Source organism: Electrona antarctica (assembly GCF_951216825.1).
Source record: "Electrona antarctica genome assembly, chromosome: 6".
NCBI lineage: Eukaryota > Metazoa > Chordata > Actinopteri > Myctophiformes > Myctophidae > Electrona > Electrona antarctica.
The window spans coordinates 36,341,878-36,365,043 of record NC_136811.1 but is presented as its reverse complement, the minus strand read 5'-3'; the positions used below and the strand labels follow the sequence as shown (position 1 = coordinate 36,365,043).

The 23,166-nt window shown below is 40.9% G+C and overlaps 1 protein-coding gene across 2 annotated transcripts in view; it reads right to left on the bottom strand.

The window, feature by feature from the left end:
- Nucleotides 1–21,224, bottom strand: part of LOC306925330 (interferon-inducible GTPase 5-like) — a 36,107-nt gene extending 14,883 nt beyond the window's left edge. Inside the window, exons 1-2 of one of the 2 annotated variants that reach the window (XR_013790239.1) lie at nt 21,152–21,224; nt 19,349–20,717 (exon numbers count right to left, since the gene is read on the bottom strand). Coding sequence is in view for 1 of the 2 variants with exons in the window: in XM_079504105.1 (XP_079360231.1) it covers nt 19,573–20,715 (1,143 nt within the window). In the remaining variant the exon portion in view is untranslated. Of the gene's footprint in view, nt 1–19,116; nt 20,718–21,151 lie in introns of those variants that run through there. The other variant, XM_079504105.1, reaches the window with a different exon arrangement.
- Between the last annotated feature and the right edge of the window lie 1,942 nt (nt 21,225–23,166).

The window sequence follows — 23,166 nt, the reverse complement described above, 5'->3', positions numbered from 1 at the left end:
GGAGGGGATTAGAATTTCCCTCAACCAGTAGCCATTGGTGTTGTTTTTCCCTCCTTCCTCTGTGTGTTGCGCTGCGTGATGACGCTGAAAACGGGACTCGGCGCTGATTGGTTGTTCGTTAGACCCACCCCCACCACCGATTCTCATTGGATAATACATTTTTGTACCGAATAAATTATAGGTTCACAGTCAGTGTTTCCACACCTAAGCGCAAAACGGTCGACAGCCACACACGTCTTAAGCTGTGCGCAGCTTATTTTCCGAGTTTTTAGACAGCTGGTGGATGGAAATTAAGCTCCACCTCCGCGGACGACTTGCGCGGAGGAGAGCGTTTCCGGGAATCTGGCCGTCGCGCAAGTCGTCCGCGGAGGTGGAGCTTAATTTCCATCCACCAGCTGTCTAAAAACGCGGAAAAAGAAGCTGAGCACAGCCGAGAACCAAGGGGCCAATAAGGCTATTCAACGTTGAAGCACTGGGCCCTAGTGGTAGGAGGAGGGACTACAGGCGGACCCGTGGATTCATGACCGGGAAACCCCGTGCAGCTGGGCTTTAACATTGAGCGCTCAGTTGCACTTCCGCATTTGACCACCAAAATTTGGTGGTCAAATGCGGAAGTAGACGTTCTGAGACGGTACTTCCGGCAGTCTTCCGGGTGCTTCAAAACGCCACTGAGCAACTTCCACTGACATGAATAGCTGGGGGGGCGGAGCTTCGCGCCAGTTCAGTCTCTGCGCGGCTCTTTAGATCATAGATATATATAAACTCTAGATAGCTCACCCGCGCTGTTGGCCAATGGAGAGCGACGTCGTTACGTGGCGGCCATCTTACCTCGGGACACATAACATTGTGTCTATGGGGCATGTACTCTTAATTGACCATAACTTGCTCAATTTTCAACCGATTTTCAAACGGTTTGGTTTGTTATAAACGTCAGAGACGTCCGCATACTTATATGCTTTTATACGACGTTCATAGAAAAAACATAAATTAAGCAGATAATCGTCCTGAATCATAGCCACGTTGACAACGTTTGTAATAAACCAACCCGTTTGTAAATCCGTCAAGATTTGAGCGAGTTATGACTGTTTCTGTTTGAGCTGCCATTGAACATACTGTACTGTAGCCCCGAAGTAAGATGGCTGCCGGATGAACGACGTCAGAAACTCCGCCTTGAGCCATCTAGTGTTTATATATATCTATGCTTTAGATAGTGAGGCAGCACCTAGTGCAACACCAGACCAAGAGACGCAGTCCACTCAGAGAGTGGGCGGGGTCTTTGGGCTGGATCCAGGCTAAAGCTCACCACAAAACGACAGCTTTGTTCATTTGCCACGCCATATTTCTTCTTCCTTTGTATAGGTTTAAGGCGAATGTGCAATTCTTTAATGCATTCAATAACGAATCAAGCCATTCTCAACAGTGACTGAGCCGGGTGCCCGCTGGCCTAGTGGTCAGGCACATGTGGCCACATTCATAGGCTCTCTAGGTGAGGGCATATATGAAAAAAAGGCACCTTACCCTAAAAAAATTGCAACAGAAGGTTTCTCAACTGTTTTGTGTAGTATTAGGTGTCCTTAATAACATACTAAAAGTTTACCAAAGTTTGACCATGCGAAAGGTGTTATTTTCAAGATGGCGTCCAAGATGGCCAAAAAATCATTAAAATAGCCTAACTCCTTCATTATTTATCGTAGACAAGTATTTTTTGTGTCTAACCCTATGTTTTTGAGGCCTGTGAATCCATTGGACTTGTCAAAATGGCAGAGATAGAATCAGATCATTGTGAAATCCAATATTTTATATTTTACTCTATTAAAACTCTCTGAAATGGACACCCATTTCAAGTTAAAAGGATATACCCAGGGGGCAAAGGGGGTTGACCTGCATTTGTCATAACATACAAAGTTGTCCACCAGAAATAATATCTATGACCCCCTAGGATCACAACCTATATGGACAACTCGGTCAATTTTGTTGTGAAAGTCCAATATGGCCGCCCCCAATATTAGCCCCTATTAGTTATAATGGGGGGTGAATAGGGCAACATTTTAAACTGAGAGATATTTCCACGAAACTTCTCAGGTTGATCAATGATATGAATACGAACATTTTTTGTATTGCAAGTTTCCATGAAATCCAATATGGCCGCCACAATATGGCCGCCACAATATTAGCACCAAGAAAATAGGTTTTGGCTCTAACTTCTGAACCAGATGAGCTAGAAATGCAAACTCGGTGTCTATTTCATGGTTTCTGACCATGAGAGACTCAATGGAATACCTATTTTTATTATTGGGTGTGTCTGGACCCTTATTGTGCATATTTACAAGATGGTGGCTACCCAAAATAGTGCTTTACCATGATTTCTACCATGATTGTTGACTGTTTTGGCAAACACAAGCAATATTAATCCATTGGCTAAGATTCATGGCACAGAAGGAACATATTTTCTTGAGCTTGCATATTGTCAAAATGGCTGCAAACATGAAAAAGAAAAGAGATATTACATTTCCTGTCAGATCCTATTACCCAGGGGGGCAAACCACCCCTTTTTGGATACCTGCATTTGCCATAACATCAAAGGTTGTCCACCAGAAATATCTATGACCCAATAGAATCACAACCTATATGGACACACCGGTCAATTTCTTTGCTGGAAATCCAATATGGCCACCACAATATTAACCCCCTTTAGCCTATAATGTGGGTGAATAGGGCAACAATTTTAACTGAGGGATATTTCCACGAAACTTCACAGGTTGATCAATGATATGAATACCATAATGGTTTGTATTGGAAGTTTCCATGATATCCAATATGGCCACCACAATACTAGCACCCAGAAAATAGGTTTGGCTCTAAATTCTGAACCAGATGAGCTATAAATACAAACTCATGGTTTCTAACCACGAGAGATATATACTGTAAATATTTTAGCCATAATTTCCCTCTATTAAGTATTATTGTTCTGGGGTGTTTCTTTGCAGAAAGACATCCCTCTGGCTGTATTTTGGTTTTGTTCTACTGTTTCTGTTGGCATTTCCTCTGTTTATGTTGACAATCATCCCTGGCAGGGACGTGCATCGCCAAGCCGGACATCCCTTCACTGAGTATGGATGGTCTCTCAGTGATGGTCCCCTGTCCATCTAGAGCCAGCCTGGCCTATGCCAGAAAATCTGTTCATGTGCCAGGGACTGGAGACAAGATGCAGCAGGAGCTTCACTCCATTCCTGACTGGGGATGCATCACCATTATCTTGGACTCTGGCTGGCATCCTGTCATGAAAGGACGCGATGAGAGAGATCAATGTCCCTGGACAGCCAAACTTGCCAGGGATCTGCCACAGGCCCTCACGATTGACTGTGTGAAAGGCCTTGGTGAGGTCGACAAACACCATATAGAGACCCTTCTGCTCTCTGCACTTTTCTTGCAGCTGGCAAATGGAAAAGATCATGTTACAGGTACCTCTGCCTCCGTGGAAACCACATTGGGATCCAGGGACAACATTCTCAGCATGGCTGATTAGCCGGTTGAGGATGATTCTTGCTAAGATCTTTACTGTGATGTTCAGGACTCAGGAGGGCTATACCATGATGGTTATCGCAGTATGCCCTGTCCCCTTTCCTCTTGTAAACATGCACTATGGATGCGTCCTTGAAGTCTGGAGGGACTTCCCCCTATCCAGATTACCTGGTACAGGTGCCATGCCTCCATTCCTGTAGATGTCTGCAGGCAACCCATCACCTCCTGGTGCCTTTCCAGAAGTGGGTTGTTGGAGTGCTTTCACTGTCTCTGCACTGGTGGGGGGGGGGGGTCAGCCAGATCAGCTTTGATTGGCAGCTGGGGTATCGTGGCAATATCCTCTTCGGAAATTGAGGACTCTCAACACCTCACTGAAGTGCTCTTCCCAGTGTGCTAGGATGTCACTCTTGTCAGTGAGCAGGACACTTGTCAGAGGAGTGGTCTGGAGTTGAGCCAGTGGTTTTGGGCCCATAAAGAGCACACAGAATGATGCATGCATCTGAGACATTCCCAGTCAGCAATGGAGTGAAGCCCCTGCTGCATCTTGTCTCCAGTCCCTGGCACATGAACAGATTTTCTGGCAACCTTTGATACAGCTACATGATATTGTCTTGTTCATTGACATAGGCCAGGCTGGCTCTGTAGATGGACAGGGGACTGCATTCCCGTCACTGAGAGACCATCCATACTCAGCGATGCACGTCCCTGCCAGGGATGATTGTTAACATAAACAGAGGAAATTCCAACAAACAGTAGAACAAAACCAAAATACAGCCAGAGGGATGTCTTTCTGCAAAGAAACACCCCAGAACAATAATATCTTTCGTGGTTAGAAACCATGAGTTTGTATTTATAGCTCATCTGGTTCAGAAGCCAAACCTATTTTCTGGGTGCTAGTATTGTGGTGGCCATATTGGATATCATGGAAACTTCCAATACAAACCATTATGGTATTCATATCATTGATCAACCTGTGAAGTTTCGTGGAAATATCCCTCAGTTAAAAATGTTGCCCTATTCACCTGCATTATAGGCTAATGGGGGCTAATATTGTGGTGGCCATATTGCATTTCCAGCAAAGAAATTGACCGGTGTGTCCATATAGGTTGTGATTCTATTGGGTCATAGATATTTCTGGTGGTCAACCTTTGATGTTATGGCAAATGCAGGTATCCAAAAAGGGGTGGTTTGCCCCCCTGGGTAATAGGATCTGACAGGAAATGTAATGTCTCTTTTCTTTTTCATGTTTGCAGCCATTTTGACAATATGCAAGCTCAAGAAAATATGTTCCTTCTGTGCCATGAATCTTAGCCAATGGATTAATATTGCTTGTGTTTGTCAAAACAGTCAACAATCATGGTAGAAATCATGGTAAAGCACTATTTCGGGTAGCCACCATCTTGTAAATATGCACAATAAGGGTCCAGACACACCCAATAATAAAAATAGGTATTCCATTGAGTCTCTCATGGTCAGAAACCATGAAATAGAACGGTGTAGTATGAAAAAAGCAAAAAAAAAAAATAGGGGTTAGCGGTACTGAGCCTTCACGTGGCGGCCCTGTTTTGACTAATTTCACAGTACCACACAGTAATAATGCATTTATTCCTTAAGTAAATTGTTGAAAGCTTCAACATAATTTGAATTACAAGTAAAATCACCAATGATGGGCATTATGGCACGTGGAAAAAGGATAAATGTAAATTTATATTGGAAAGCGTTCATTTTGAACCTTTAAAACCACTTATAACCACCTTATAACCACTTTTTCAAATACACTAGTTATTATAATCATAACTCTAATTTATATAAGCTAATTGGATTCCTACATAACTAAAACATAGGGTTAGACACCAAAATTACTTGTCTAGGATGAATAATGGATGAGTAATGGTCTTTTAAGAACTGGCGGCGGCCATCTTGAAAATGACACCTTTCGCATGGTCAAACTTTGGTAAACTTTTAGTATGTTATTAAGGACACCTAATACTACACAAAACAGTTGAGAAACCTTCTGTTGCAATTTTTTTGGGGTCAAACCATAATTGCACCTGTCTACTCCTGTGTCGCAGCGCGACGCGTTGTGAGCTTGTAGATCTGCTATTTTCAGCATGCAACCAAGTGTAAAATGACTTATACTGGATCTCTCGTCCACTAGTCCCTTCCTAACATTTTAGTCTAGTTTTTATTTGTTGACGAAATTGTCAGTATAGTCTTATAGTTTTAGTCACCATAGCTTAGTTTTCATTTAGTTTCCATTTAGTTTCCCAGTGAAAAAAGGTAGTCGATGAACATTTTCCGCCTTAGTTTTAGTCGACGAGGTCCTCCTCCGAGCTAAACTCAAATAACTTCTGCAGCTGTTCTGGTATTAAACAATTAAACAGTTTTTCGCTTTCTACACAACTAATAATGTTCGTAGTTCAACTAAATCCATAATTTTCATCAAGGCTGATAACATAAAAAGACTGTTGTATGTGCTCTGAAATCTTTTCATAAATGTTTTTGTAACATGAACAAACAAGTGATATTACTCTTCTACATGTTGCCCCACACTTCCAAACAGTAAATAAAATATGGTAAAACCATCACACAATACAACATCCTCACTATACTCATGTCTAAATCATATTTTACCTTGTTCAAAATAAACACTCTTAGCCACCTTAGCTTTAACCTATGATATGTGATTTTTATGTAGGCCTACATGTCATTGTAATATTATTATCAATTGTGATTGCAGTATTAGGTCAAATTGTAAGGATTATAATATTATCCAAGTACTAATCTAGGTTACTACTTGCTGTTACACATTAAGTCAAGACACAGCACACACAGTTCAATCTGAAACCCATCGGCTAATACCGGGAAAACAGCGACCCCTGTTGTTAGTCAACAGTCTGTCTTGAGAGACTACACAGTTCAATCCTGTCAGTGAAATCTGAAATCATCTAGTCCACGTGGTGGCACTCGGTGCCACAACAACCTCTTCTATGTGGCATGCCTGACAGGACAGGACAGGCATGTTTGTTAGTTTATATATCCATTATAACCATAATCATGGATGGAGAAAACTTAAAATAGCTGATCTACAAACTCACAGCTTGTTACAATTTGACCCGCTGTGGTCTTGTAGGTCAGAGTAGACAGCTGGAGGCACGGTGGCACAGTCGGTAGCGCTTATAGCGCTGTCGCCTCATTATGGATAATTGTTATGGAATTAGATGGTTCTTCGTCTCAACTGCTCGATTAGTCTAGCCGTTGGGGGGGGGGGGGGGGACAGAATAAAACAATGTGCTTTACTGCTGTTCAGATTCAGAGTTGATCTGATTCCAATCTAGATCTTATTTGGTCTGCCAGTGTGAATACAATTACAATTTAGACAGTTGGCAGACGCTCTTAATCCAGAGCGATACACACCCACGAAACCCCCTCAACGTTGCAGCTTGCAATGGAAGCACCGTCTGTAGCAAGTTCCAAAACCCCAGTGTTGCATTGAAGATTTGATTTCTGGTAATGACGTCACGTCACGTCGCTTAACTAACACCTACAGTCCTATAGGATTTAGCACAATGGACCCTTGATATGTAGTGGTGTCAAAAATAATCAGCAATGCATCAACATTCGGCCATGCACGATTCTGCATCAATGCAGCAACGTGACATAATCGCTAACCGAAGTGAAGCGGAAATATAATGATATATAATTCATAATATAAGTAGGCTATTATAATACTGTGTATAATATTATATATAATCTAGAGGACAGGACTGCCAGCTGCCAGTAATAGTATACAGTGAATATTGGACCATGATGCCACATTTAATGCCACCTGCCAGTAGGCCTATACAGTGGATTTCTTCCAAGACTCAATATGCAGGTTTTCTTCAGAATAGACAATGCATATTTATTCATGTAGTGTATAATATCATATTATGGATCTTTTTCTTGTACTTACTGTCTGGAACTTTTATTGTGTTTGTTTGTCTTGTTTAGCGTTGTTAAAAAGGCCTTCACAATACCATTGTTGGATAGGTTGCTATAGTTGCCCATTATAGTCGTTATGGATACCATGAGTCAGACCCCGTCACAGAATGTCTGGAACTCCATATACTTTATGGCAGTGGTCCTCAAATCCTCTGGACTCAGGGCACCCCTTTAAAGAACGTTTTCATCCACGGCACATTGTTCATTATCAGAATCTTATGTCATATACGTACATTTGGAAATCTTTCCCCCTAAGATACAGTATGTCACGAGGAGAACATGAGAGAAAATATCAGTTTCCATTATACTAGATTCCATTATACAGACTGAAAATAACTTTTATACGTTTAACCACTTGAACCCCAGGATATAACGCATCACCACGTTGTGAGCTTGTAGATCGGCTATTTTTGGGTGAAGACATGATTTGGTGTGGCCTTGTCAGTTACTGGGAAGTCAGAGGTGAAGAGATTCCACAGAAAAGATTAGATTCTCAAGAAGGCGAAGGGGAAGGAGGATTGTTTGGGCTGATAACGTGCCATGGCTAACTGCCCAGCCACTGTGCTTTCTGCTCTACAGGGGCGGATACACATTTTCCAGCGAAAACAACTGACAAAATGGTTAGCAAAAACACTCCTAGACTTCATTCATATGCCCAGCCTTTATTGTTTTTTCTTTTCTTTTTTTTAACAAAACGCCCGTGGCTAGGGTTAAGTCATCATTATCAGGAAATTTGCTCATAAAACAGACCTGGCCTACTTGAGTTGTTTTTTCATCTACACTGTAGGATGCAAGTACAGTGCAACTCACGTCTGTTTGACTAAATCTAGAGGGTCTACGTGATTATACTGAAGTGCTGTTGTTCCACGGCACCCTATAGGGTGTCACCCATTCTGTATGGAGACTTACATAATGTAAGTCTGACATCATAGACTCCAAGTTGGCTATAGCATCAAGCACTATATCCAACGGTATAAAAGGCAACAGAATGTCAGTGATAGATCCCCAGAATCCACCCTCAGACCTGGAGGACCCTGATGAGGACCCGAGTCTTAGTGCTTTTTCTGGTTTTATCCTCTTAGCAGTTATTGTATTGACCTGTACCTTCCTTGGACTGTACCCACTCTGCAAACTGTTAATACAATTATTATTATTGTTTTAACTCTTTATTTTTGAATTTTTGAATATGTAAGACATAAAAGACACACAAGGCAAACAATAAAATAAAAAGAAAACAGAAAAAACAAAAACAAAAAACAGAATAAAACAGAAGAGGTCATGGGATGTACAGCAACAACAATACATATTACAGAATTTTGGAATCCTTACATTCATTAACAACAGGAAAGACCCAGGAAAGACCCATATTCATTCCACATCCGCCCCCAGCTAAATACTCCACTACTACTACTATCCATTTTAATCAATGAATGAATGAATCAATGAATGAATGAATCAATCAATCAATCAATCAATCAATCAATCAATAATTCAATCAATCAATCAATCATGTGCTGGCGCAGCACAAAATAATCACACTCATGTGAAGTGATTATATCACCCCGATAACGTCTTACGTTGTCATTTAGTAGTATAGATTTATTTAGCACAGTATAAATAACAATGCAATAAACATACTGTTATGGAAATAATATATGTCCATCCGGGTGAATGTATATCTTAGAAGTTTATTCAGAAGAACAGCAACGAGCAAACAACATCTCTCAGTCCACCAGGCTTAGCCTGTATCACTCAAACTTTCTCTCTCAGTACATCTCTCTCTCGTCGTCTCCATCCCACTAGCCTTCCTCAGCTTCTCCGTAAGTCCTCTCTTATACCCCAGAAGCAAGTCCACAGATAAACATGAGGTTTTCACAAAGGTACAATACAATACAGAGACGCCCTGACTGTCTTGGCTGTCCGCCCCCCTCCTGAGACGGGAACTACCTAGTGATACCTATTCAGGCCCAGCAGGGTCTCATAACAAACAATAGGTGTGACATGGTCTTTTACATACAGCTTGATCAAAGGGTTGATTGGATTAAGACAGGCTTTCAGGCCAAGTTGTCATTGCTCACAAACACGACCAGACAGACTAGCATGGAACAATATACTATACATATTTCCCACAACAATACAACAAATAAAACACCCAGAACATGATTGTAAACAAGAAATATGGAAATACATGATTGCAGTATGTTAGAAATAATAATATATAATAAGGGTAATAATAATAATGGCATTAATGGTATTATTATTAATAATAATAATAATAAGAAGAAGAAGAAGAAGAAGAAGAAGAAGAAGAAGAAGAAGAAGAAGAAGAAGAAGAAGAAGAAGAAGAAGAAGAAGAAGAAGAAGAAGAAGAAGAAGAAGAAGAAGAAGAACTGACACAGACCAGTACGGAACTAGTATAGGGTTGTTGTTTAAATAAGTCATATAAAGTCATATACAACTATAATACACCCTATTTCTATCCTACAAAAGAAAGCAATAAGAATTGTCAACCGGGCCGATTATTATGCACCATTATTCATTAAAAACCGCACGTTGAAATTTGAAGATTTAGTCAACCTCAACACGGCAAAAATAATGTAAGTCGCTTCCAGTCAGCATGCAGGAGTTGTTTAAGCCCAGGGAAAGCATGTACGAACTCAGGGGAATCGGAATTAAAAAATATATATATATATATCACAAACCAATATCAAAGAGAGAAGTTTATCTGCCATTGGGGTGAACCTATGGAACAAACTAGGCACCGAACTCAAATTGAGCAACTCCATCATAACATTTAAGAGAAGATATATAGCAATGGTAATTGATAAATATATAGAATCACTCTAATTATATGGCGGTAGTATGGTGGTGATGATTGCATAGTATATAGTATCCCGTATGCGTGCATGCGAGCACGTGTGTGTGGGTTAAGGTATTTGTATGTATATGGGTGTGTGTATGGGGGAATACACATGCATACAACAAATCATAGACAATATATTCATGTGTACGAGGCAACCACTTTGTGTACGTGTGTATGTGTGTGTGTGTGTGTGTGTGTGTGTGTGTGTGTGTGTGTGTGTGTGTGTGTGTGTGTTCGTTCATGTACACACACACACACACACACACACGCTTTTTTATGTGAACACACGTACACACACCCATACACACATATAAACACACACACATATATATATATATACACACATAATAATAATGACAATAATAATATTATTGGAATTATTGAGAGCAATATTAATATTATTTGGGGGTAAGGGTTAATTAATACTAGAAAACTGTCATCATTTTCTCATCAATCATGTATCAATAAATCTGGAAATGCTTTTTCTGTCAAAAATGTAACGTCCAGCATTGTTTTTCTTTTCACTCCATTTTATAAGTGCAACAACCTTGAATCTTGTTTTCCTTATTTTGGCTTTTGTTTTCCTTTTTATGTAATAATTCAGTAAATTGTCAATAAGGTGGGCATAATAAGCTTCGGCTTCAGCCCTTTCCTTTTTGGTCAATTGTAAAACACAAACCTTTGTATATTGTATGTACAACAGATGTGATAAATGACCGAGACAACTAAACTAACTAACTAACTAACTAAGTCAAAGGTGTTTAATGCCAATATGAAAGTTTATTCCAGTATTGTTTGTGGCATACAAGTTAGTGAAGACAATTTAATCTGAAGTGCTGCTAAGTGAGCAGGGCTGAGCAGGAACCTAAAACAAAGAACGAAGCAACATTTACCTAATACTTTATCCACAAAACACACAGCCACACAGAGCAAGAGGTGTGTGTGCTGATTTCACAACCTGCGTTGACAAAACAAAACAAAACAAAAAAAAACAAGATCACACTCGAGTGATTTAAAACTGATGTGTTCATAGGCCACGCACGTACACAACAGAATCTAACTCCCGTTTTCGGTGGAAAATTCCTGAGGTCTGACTTCCCAGTAACTGATCATCAACACTAGTTGTCAGTTACATCAGGTGAGGACGGCAGATAGTTTGTTTGCTTTAATGCCAACACACATATACACACACTCGCGCACACACACACACACACACACACACACACACACACACACACACACACACACACACACACACACACACACACACACACACACACACACACACACACACAGACTTTTAGATTAGATTTTAGATTATGTTCCGGGGTTTTGATACATAAAGCATGATGAAATGTTGAATGTTTTGCCTTCTATAGGTTGTTAATAGTATGGTCACATATTATGCCAATCCTGAAAATTGCTCAACATATGCAAGTTAGCATCCGGCATTTTCTACATGCTGGGGACCCATACTCAACAACAACATTTATAACACTAGACCTGTATGTGCCCGTCGCCCACCGGTCTATTTGGGAACGATGCAACTTGGGAGTTTAATAAACGAAAGTCCTCAATTTTAGACGTGTCTTGCTGTGTCGGCTATGTGCAACAATGGTTTGTTGTCAACGATGGTTTGTTGCCAGCCTGGATGCATTTCAGACAGCACATAGCTGGAGATCTCTGTGGCTGTGTGCCTGTGTGTGAAGAGTGCAACCTGGCTGTGAGAAGTGTGCAAACAGACTGCGAGAAGTGTAGTTGGCAATAAATTCGGCCCACTGGCAGAGCCTGATTGGTTGAGCCTCAATGGTCTGAGGCAGAGGCTGGAAATTGCACAGGTGCAAGGAGTTGGCCTCATTAGGCCCACTGGCAGAGCCTGGCCCAGGTGAAAGGAGTTGGCCTCATTAGGCCCACTGGCAGAGCCTGGCCCAGGTGAAAGGAGTTGGCCTCATTAGGCCCACTGGCAGAGCCTGGCCCAGGTGAAAGGAGTTGGCCTCATTAGGCCCACTGGCAGAGCCTGGCCCAGGTGAAAGGAGTTGGCCTCATTAGGGCCACTGGCAGAGCCTGGCCCAGGTGAAAGGAGTTGGCCTCATTAGGCCCACTGGCAGAGCCTGGCCCAGGTGAAAGGAGTTGGCCTCATTAGGCCCACTGGCAGAGCCTGGCCCAGGTGAAAGGAGTTGGCCTCATTAGGGCCACTGGCAGAGCCTGACCAGAGCCTTTTGTGGCTCTGGTCAGGGGTGTCCACACTTTTTGAGAGGCAGAAGTCACTCAATGACATATGGCATTCAAACATGACATCATGACTCATGTGGCAGCCAAGTCTATGGACTTTTAATATTTGCTTTAAGCAGGGGCATTTAGGGGCATGTCATGTGGTCTACCTGCACAGCTTTTGTGATCTACTGGTAGGTCAGGTAGAAAAGGTAGATTCTATGGTAGATCCTACCTTTTCGTGAGAAGTAGGCCTATTTGTGTTTGTGAGAAGCACTTGTTTTCGTGAGAAGCATTCGTGTTCGTGAGAAGCATTCGTGTTCGTGAGAAGCATTTGTTTTCGTGAGAAGCGTTAGTTTTCGTGATACTTTTTCTTCCCATTGTTCGAACGGCATGCCTTGGCTTGGCATGGCAAACCACAACTATTCAAGCTACCTTTTGCCAAAACTAAAACTAGTTTAGCTGACGTAGAACGTCTCTATAATTATGATACACAGCCACAAACCCCCTCAACGTTGCAGCTAAGTGGCCCTCTTGCAATGGAAGCACCATCTGTAGCTTCTGATCCAATTAGTGAAATCCAAAACCCCAGTGTTGAATTGATGATTTGATCTATGTTGTCTATTCCCGCCCATTCTGGGCGGGAACCCCTTTTGGTGTTCTAACCCTTCTGGATGGGAACCCATCTTGGGGTGCTGTACAGTATGTACAGTATTAAAAAAATGATTTTGCTATATAAATATTTGAAGGATTTCAGAAAACTTTTTATTTTGTCTGTTTTGTTTAGTCTTCACAGTATACCATTGTTGGATAGGTTGCTGTAGTTGTCCTGTCCACTAGTTGTTATGGATACCACCATGATCGAGTCAGGTAAATGGTAAATGGTGCATTTATATAGCGCCTTTATCCAAGGCGCTTTACAGAGATTGTGCATTACATTCACCCATTCACACACACATTCATACACCGATGGCAGCGGAAACCATGCAAGGCACCAACTAGCAATTAGGGGTTAATCGGGAGCAATTAGGGGTTCAGTGTCTTGCTCAAGAACAGTTCGACAGTAACTCTGGGGGAGCCCGGGTTCGAACTGGCAACCTTGCGGTTCCCATCCAGACACTCTACCCCTGACCCACCGCCTCCCCTGTTACGAATGTCTGGAACTCCATATACTTTATGGCAGTGGTTCTCAAATCCTTTGAACTCAGGGCACCCCTTTAAAGAACTTTTCCATCCACGGCTCATTTTCAGAATCTTATGTCATATACGGTACGTACATTTGGAAATCTTCCCCCCTAAGATACAGCATGTCACAAGGAGAACTTGAGAGAGAATATCAGTTTCCATTACATATAGGACAGACTGAAAATAACTTTTATACTTAGTTTATAGTTTATACTATACTGAAGACGAGATTTGGTGTGGCCTTAAATGACCTGGCAGTGACATATGGTGACGCATCGACTTTGTCAGTTACTGGGAAGTCAGAGGTGAAGAGATTCCACAGAAAAGATAAGATTCTCAAGAAGGCGAAGGGGAAGGAGGTGTACCTGATTGTTGGGCTGACAACGTGCCATGGCTAACTGCCAGGCCACTGTGCTTTCTGCTCTACAGGGGCGGATACACCTTTTCCAGCGAAAACAGCTGACAAAATGGTTAGCAAAAAACAGGTTCACTCCTAGACTTCATTCCTATGCCCAGCCTTTATTGTTTGTTTTTGTTTTTTTAACAAAACGCCCGTGGCTAGGGTTAAGTCATCATTATCAGGAAATGCGCTCAGAAAACAGACCTGTATTGCACGGTAAGCCTACTTGAGTTGTTTTTTCAACTGCAAGTACAGTGCAACTCACGTCTGTTTGACTAAATCTAGAGGGTCTGTCTAGGACTAGACTAGAGGGTGATGTCCAAATGTCAGGAAATTGCAGTGGCTCAAACCCTGTCCATATAATGTTTACTTGTATTAATAATAACCTAACATGGTTCATATATTTTATATAGTAATTAGAATTGATTTGCCTCCTGTGTGAATAGGATGGGATAGGGTATGTGTATGCTACTGTATTTTAGTGTAAGTCATAATGGTGGTAGGTTACTTTAATTTGATTAAGTGATATTTGAAAGATTTGTTATGACTCAATAACAATTGTCACATTTAATAATGAGCTACAGAATGGCCTACACAATACAGAATTGTATGCTTTAAACTTGGGTTTTACAAAATGGGACTTAAAAAAACTGAAGAAATGATCAAACATTATCCTTAAAGCAGGAACCAAGGTGTTTATGCAAAGACAGCAGATATATAACTATATGTGAGCATGCTGATGAATGATGACGTTCAGTAAACGCATACTTGACCCCCTGCAGAGAAAAATAATTTGGTTGACTGTAGCAGTTACGTGAAATCACTCTGAATCCAATGCTAAACGTTTGCCATTCACTGCTGTCATAAGTCTACTCAATACAGTTTTGTTTAAAGCGGGGCTTGAACCGGGGACACTGAACGTTTGCTGTAAAGTCTACTCATACAGTTTGCTTAAAGCGGGGCTTGAACTGGTGACACTGGGATCCGTACTTCCCCTTCCTAGAAACGCTAGTTTTAACATTTCAGTGCTTTTTGAAAATATTCGGATACATTATCGCTTGCAGCAGGATTGTACATGAAGCTGAGTTAGAATTGCATCCATTCCCTTCCATTTTCTCAAGTTTTCTCTCCTTTTCTCTTCTTTCTTCTCTTTTCTTTCTTCCCCCTCCATTTTTCTTCTTCCTCCCCTCTTACAGTCTAGTGTTCCCCAGCTTTAGCTCAGTTGGTAGAGCTCGTGCCTTCAGACCACAAGGTTGTGAGTTCAAATCCGGGTACCGACAACTCAGCTCGTCAGTCATATTGTCTCCACCAGGCTTGTCCGTCAAGTTTTTGGACAGTACACCTACAGATTTTTTCCAAACATCACGCAAATTGGTACACAGTCTCTCTAGAGCCATTCAACGAAACAGGTCTTTCAGATTTGTCAGACTCCATCCTGATTGGCTAAGATTGGCTTCCAAAGTTCACAGGAGTGCTCAGTTTCAAACAAAATGCTGCAAATCATGAACACATTGTGTGATTTCCGTGAAATTGTGCACGCACATTCCCACTAGGCCGAGGAAGAAATGCCACATGAACATTTTCAACTCAGCCTCATGGTGGCGCTATAACTGGCCGAAAAGTGTTTTTACCTCTAACTGCACGGATCTGTGGATAACTTTGTATGCCAACTCCCTAGAGGCCAAGGAAAAACCTTTTCCTGGAATTTTTCACATCTGCTCTTTATAGCGCCACCAGGAGGCCGACATATGTAAAACACATTTTCTAATATTACTTCTTCAGATTTTATCCAAATTTCACACAAATCGGTACACATGCTCTCCATAGTCATGTGATCAAGACGGGTTTGTTTGATTTCTCATAATCCACCCTCATTGGCTACGATTGGCTTCTAAACTTTTCAGGAGTAGCCCGCTTTGTACCCGTTTTGTACAAATCGCCACAACTACTCAACGCAGCGTCCGATTGTGGTGAAACTGTGCAAGCGTATTACCACTAGGCTTTGGAAGAAATGCCACTTGACAGTTTTCAAATCAGTGGTGGCCAAGCCACCCACCCACGCACACACACACACACACACACACACACACGTTTATATTGCTCCTAAACATTTGCTCCTAAACACAGGTCTCCTGGTGGAGACCTGTGCCCAGAAGGGCACTTTTTCTAGTTTATAGCTACTTAGTCCCTGTTTTGAATTTGTCAGAGTTACATATACAGGCCTCTAGTTATAATACATAGATTGATTATCCCATTACTTATTACCGCAATTCACAATAAACTGTTTAACATATGATACAGTACATTGACCAAAACTCAGGGGCACAGAGGGCATTTTATACATATTTGGGGGGTTTGCGTGTGCGAAACGTTGCATGAGGCGGGGGGAGATCACCTTCACTTTTTGCCTCTGGGAGCCTGCCAAAACTTAAAGCTCTTACTGCACATGTTGCATAGCATTCAGACAGTTCTCTAATTAATTTATCATTAGCTGCTCTTTAGCAGCTTCTTTAACAAATTGTACAGCTGCTGTCATGAGGTACAGGCATCTTCTGCATCTCCAACTTCTGCATCATCATCATCATCAGCTGGATCATCTGATCGTGCGACCTGTCAGCCGCAACCTGTCTCGCAACGTCTTGCTGTTGTTGTCTCTCGAGAGCCGCCACCTGGTCAGCCAACCGATGTGCCTCCGCTCCACTAGCCTTTGCCGCTTGTTCGGCCAGGACCTGAAATAACACATTGACACATTACACAACACCATACGATAAACATAACTTATACAATTGGCACACACACACACTTGTCCTCACATGGTGTCATTTAAAATCTCTCACTCACACTGTGTGTGTGTGTGTGTGTGTGTCTTCTTACCTGAAATAGTCAACAACGTCAATAAAATTGCCCTCACTGAGTGTCCCGGGAAGGATATCGAATGTGTTCAGCCACATATCTAAGGAAATGGTAGTCGAGCTCGATCACTTTAACCGTGGAGTTGTGGCAAGCTCAGTAACACAACACCACAGTAGGAACTTTGGACATCAACAATGTATACTAGAGACTGTCAGTAAAGCAAGCCAAGAACACAACACCAGACTAGTATGCTGATGCAGTGCTCAAAGCTTTCAGAATCAGAAAAACATGATCACACTGCCATCTACTGGTGGTGTGTGCGAATGACAGGACAGGAGTGAGGTTGTGCTTGTGTCCTGTCCTGTCCATCATCTTCCTAGTTGAAATCTGGCCATGGTGTTATTATAGTTTGAGCCATTGTAGAATACTTCATTCAAGTGCAGTCAGTAAGGATAACACAAAAAGCAGTCCTGGGGACTTGTTTCCATTATGGTCTTATAAAGCAGGGGGGGGACCTTGATGTTGGAGAGGGGCCGCCATATTTCCACACTCAATCCAGTCCAGAGGGCCACATTGTCAGGCAGAAACCTCTCATCTCTGTATTTTACCTTTTTTCGCTATGTTTTAACTGGAATCCTGAATACTTTTTTGCCATTTTTAAATTGGAAAAGTAAACGTTTTATTTAATTTCAAATGCATTTAGTTTACTTATGTTAACTTATGAACTTAATTGCAAATACATTGGACATAAAAAAGACAATAAAATGTAATACTAGTCATTAATTAAGCTACTAATATAGATTTATATTAGTAATAAGTAATTAAAGCAGGTCATGTTTGCATGTTTGGAATTGAAACAGTTGAAATTAATAATTTATCAATATTCCAATGTTAACCTGCGGGCCAAATTAAGTGACGGTAGGGGCCATGTGTGGCAACCGGGCTGCCAGTTGCCCATATATAAAGCGTAACCTTTCAATTCCTTTCAACGCTGCCTACAACAGGAACTTCTTCATGACTCAAAGATGGTCTGGCAGGGATTGCCTGCCGTTGTGCACAGGTTGAAGTAGTACTGTAGCAGAGCAGGGATTCAAGTGAATTATGAATTCAAGAATTTGTCACTTGGATTTAAATCTAGACTCAAGTCACAATTATATTTAGCGTATTGAGACCAGAGTCGATCTACTATAGGGAGAGTTGATATAGGCTACTTGAGACTTTCATATTTGAACTGAAAGTTTGCGTTTAGAGTTTAATATTTAACCCATTAAAAAAATCCCTTGTACACATCGAAACATTTTATAGTCTGGCAGCCGACAGGCTTCTTTTGTTTAAAGTGGGAAATTTGGTGTATAGTCTTTTTTTTGGCCTAAAATATTGTCTGTATACATACATTCATGAATCCACTTGCTGAGCAGCTGTTAGTATTGGGCAATCTTTTTCATAGGGGTTTCTTGTGACCCTACCATTAACATCCTATGGCTAGCAGAAATGTAAAATGTTCCTTTTGCTTTAAGTAGCATGTGACATGTCAAACTAGGGGTTTTTCATGATTCTAAATCCATTCCAAGCATTAGTTTTGCACAAAATACACTCCTTGGGCTAAAAGCAGCCATAGCCACTTGCCCAAATGTGCCCAACATGTGCTGACCTCATTACATTTGTCATGATGTCTATGGCCTTTTTTTAGCCCAAGGAGTGTATTTTGTGCAAAACTAATGCTTGGAATGGATTCAGAATCATAAAAAAACCCTAGTTTGACATGTCACATGCTACTTAAAGCAAAAGGAAAGTTTGACATTTTTGCCTGCCATAGTATGTTAATGGTAGGGTCACAAGAAACCTCTATACAAAAAATTGCCCAATACTTTCAGTCGGTCAGCAAGTAGATTCATGAATGTATATAGACAATATTTTAGGCCAATAAAAAAGACTATATACCACATTTCCCACCCGTCCACCTCGGCTGCCGGACTATTAATATATATTTTACATATCACTATTATATATAAATATTATATAATATATAATATAATGTTTTTTGAAGCAGTGAAATTTGTACTTGTGAAGTTGTGAAATAAATACTGTCATTCTTATTTTTATTTATTTTTCAGAAACTGAGACAAATGTTTCCATCACATATGCAAGCAAGGAAAGAGTATCTTGGATGTGGTACAATATCTTTTTCATATACACTGATTAAATATCCTGCATCAGTGTTGGCTGAGTTACACTTCCTCTCTTCAGTGAAAAATACAACCCACCGACCAGCATGTGTGAGCATGTAAGTTACAGTACAATTGTTCACAAACAGTATATTGAAACTTGACTTTGCGTTGCAGATTTTTTGAATGTTGCTATCAGCTCTTACTTTATAATTACTTAATGTCATGCCCCTTGGATTGTTTAGTTTTTTTCCAGAGACAATAATGAAACTTGAAAGTGTTTGATTTAATTTAAGTGTCTTATGTGCTAATGCAGATAATGGGGAAAAAAGCAAGAAGAAACAAAATGTATGAAAAATCACATAAAAATAAATTGCATGTGCCAGGCCTCACTTCTCCTCCCCAATAGCAACAGCCACTATCTTCTCAGCATCAGACGCCATCTCATCGATGGCCCCATTGAGGGCCTGCAGCATGGCAGTGAAGGACCGACCAGCACTGCGGGCTTGTCTAGGCATAGCCATCGCCACCAGCTTAGATGAAACTGAAGCCAAGTCCTTCTCTGCAGCCTTCAATCGCTTTTTCACTCCCCCCTTTGTAACCTCTGCTGACAGGTCACTGGTCCGTAAGGCTTTGAGCGTTGCTGGGTCCACACCCCTTTGCCGGGCTAGCCTTTCGATTGAGTCATCATCTAGACATAATGATGTCCGTGCTTTGTTCAGGATCCTCACTCCTACACTGGCATCAACCATAGATGACACCAAGGGAACAGGGATAGCAGATACCCCACCTGAAAGCGAGGCAGCTGCCCAAACCAGTGCTTTAAAAGAATCCCTTTTCTGGGAGACCAAGGTGGAGGTGAGGGTTGGCAGTGCCAGCAGGAGTGCATTGGCTCTTATCTCTGGGAGGTCCCTGCATATGTCCTCCAGCAGGACAGGGAAGTCCAACTTCTCCAAGGCTGATGGTCTCACTAGGTAGATTTTCGGCAGGGCCACCCCCTCAGCCTTTAGAATCCCCAGACTGGTGTTCCTCTTGTCCTCCAGGCTATTTTCTGTGTCGTTTTCTGAAGCTAGTAGAGTAAAGTACACAGTTTCTCGCTGTAATGAGCGGGCCTCCAAAAACACAGCCACGCTGTTAGGTTGTGGAGACTCTGTGAATGTCATGAAGACAGCATTATAGCGCAGGAATTTTACCTGGTCCATGTATGCCTGAGGTGCAACAGGTGAAGTGGTTGGGACTGGCGGCAAATCCCACAGGCGAAAGTCAGGATGTTTTGGGTTGGGGTACACTGCCAATAAATCTGGGTCAGTATCGGGTGGAGATAGGGCAGACCCCTCATCACCAGGCCCGAGGCCATGGAGTGCATTGATAAAGGACATCTTTTCATCTCCACGGTCCCCCACTACAGCCAAGTTGATCCTGCTGATGAGAAGATCCTCCACAGCCTCCTTGACATCTGATAATTTGTTGTTTTCCATGGACTCTTTGAGGGTCTCCATAAGGCTTAGGCTTAAGCCTAGGCTATCAGCCATTTCTGGGGAGGGGGGAAAGATAATTTGCAGGCAGGATTAGTGGGCATTGTGTCAGCTGTAGTGCATACCTGTATATTGTACTTCTATCAAGGGTGCCATTTCCATAATCGCATGGATTTGTCTTATGATCGTTTTTTTAGGATACTAGCAAATTATATGAGGGCATAGCAGGGCTTTTTGATACCTGGATGTAAACAAAATTACTATCGGTGGGGAAATGATATTCATGACAGGCTTACACTTACGATCCCAAAACACAAAATAATATAATAATAATATTCTCTCTGTGTTACAGAAAAACAGTTACATATTTTACCAATTTATGAATGTCCCTGATGATTGTTTGACTTGATTGATTAAAAAATATATATATATTTAAAAGATCTGAAGATTAATTTGGTTTTCATTTGAGTCCAAACAATATTTTTAACCTTACCTTAAAGCTGGATTGAAAATTAGCACTACGGGCAGAATTTGATCGCTTAAAAGGTCTGTTCTCAGTCCTCAACAACAAACAATGGACCACATCATGGGATGTATCTCTGCTCCTCAATGCACTGGAGATGACCTGGCCGAACCAAATGCCGCTGCACTCGCCTGTGCCAACCACTGGAAAGACGTGATATAGAGGATGGCCAGACACAACGAAGAAGTCCTCAACTGCAGATTCCTCGTCAAGATTCTGCTACTATAGCCTACATCTGACGGTCTATTTAAAGGCTCTGTGCAGTTAGTGGAACATTCTAATCCTGTAAGCTCATCCATAATCCTGAATGATGGAGTGCACACACATGGATACTGTTGATACAGAGACAATGTAACATGCTGACATAAACATATGCTACTGCACACACTTTAATGGAATGCACACATACGATATACTATTTTCTAATAAAACACAGAATCAGTTTTTCCCCCTGACCATGTCGATATGGAATCCAAGCTAATAGAAACTGAAGTTAGCATGCTATTGTTCTCCAATTAAAAATACAAATAATATTAAATCTAATTTGTAATTACCTACCGGTGATGTCACTGGTAGGTGGGTTTCTGAACTGTCCACATCCCTTCTCTGACACACAAAGTGAGCAGACAAAAATGTTACCACATTTTAATAAGCATTAGTGAGTACCAATTATATCTTATAGGATGAAAATGGATTTACTTTACTGGAGTATTTCCAATTTTCAATACTTTATACTTCTACCCGACTACATATCGGGGGTAAATGTTGTACTTTTACCTCACTACAATTATTTGAAAACTTGAGTTACTACAGTAGTTACTTTGTAGATTTTGATTATTACAAAACATACATTAACCACGTCAGCCCAATAGGCTTAGATGCACTTTGGAAATAGCAGCTCACAATGTTGTGAGCTTGTAGATCGGCTATTTTAAGGATTTTTAAACTAATCAAACAGTATTGAAAATTAGAAATAGTAAAGTAAAAAATACCTCAAAATAAGTACAGTAAGCTGCTTGTACCTAGAGACTAGGGGGTGCAACTGCCACCCTTGTAGAATATGAAACATAATACTAATTTCAAACCTTTTCATTTAATGATTTTCACTTTATTTATCTTTGCATGGAAGTGAAGACAGATGGATTTGCTTGAGGAAAGGAAACACATGTTTTTAAATAAAAAAAAGCGAGCAAACAACATATCACTGAAATCGTATTGTCATTAAGTACTAACAGTGCTAATCTGCAGATAGATTGCAAAATCCTGATGAGAATTATTGTGTCAGTGATATAGAAAAAAAATCCTCTTCATAATAATTATGATCACCACAAAGTATAGAATGTACAAAGTTTGCTTTACAACACTATGTGACAAGATATTAGATAATACATACTTGATACTTCTCCAGTGTGTTTACAAAAAATATAAAGCCCATTGAGGCATTCAGAGATAGAGAGGTTATTGGCTGTTTGTTTGTTTGTTTGTTTTGATCATTTCATATATATGTCATATACAGTATGGTAATAATAGCTGACTGACTGATACTGAGGTTCCTGGCTTGACTGATACACACATTTTAGAGTGTGTGGCTATTTCCAAACATCAGGTAGTATGACTAGTTATGAAATAATTTAAGCGTTGAGTCACTAAATGGCTGTGTCACCAAAATAAATGACTTGCCACGCAGGCACAGACTATTATTACAATGTCCATAGTGTCCATAGATTACTTACATATATGCCTGCTAGCAAAAGTCATGCAGGGTATTTACATACTGTCATCACTTTACCCATTCTTATACAGCTTATTAATATATTATCAACACAATAATTATCTAGTTAGACCATTAGTGACTTTGATATTACATTACATGAGTTGATCAAGTGTCTTTGAATAGCACAGCCAACTGGTTCACATTGTGTCATTTGATGCAAACCCATGAGAATAAAGGATAATTCAAGATTGAGTTATACTTAGCGTGTACG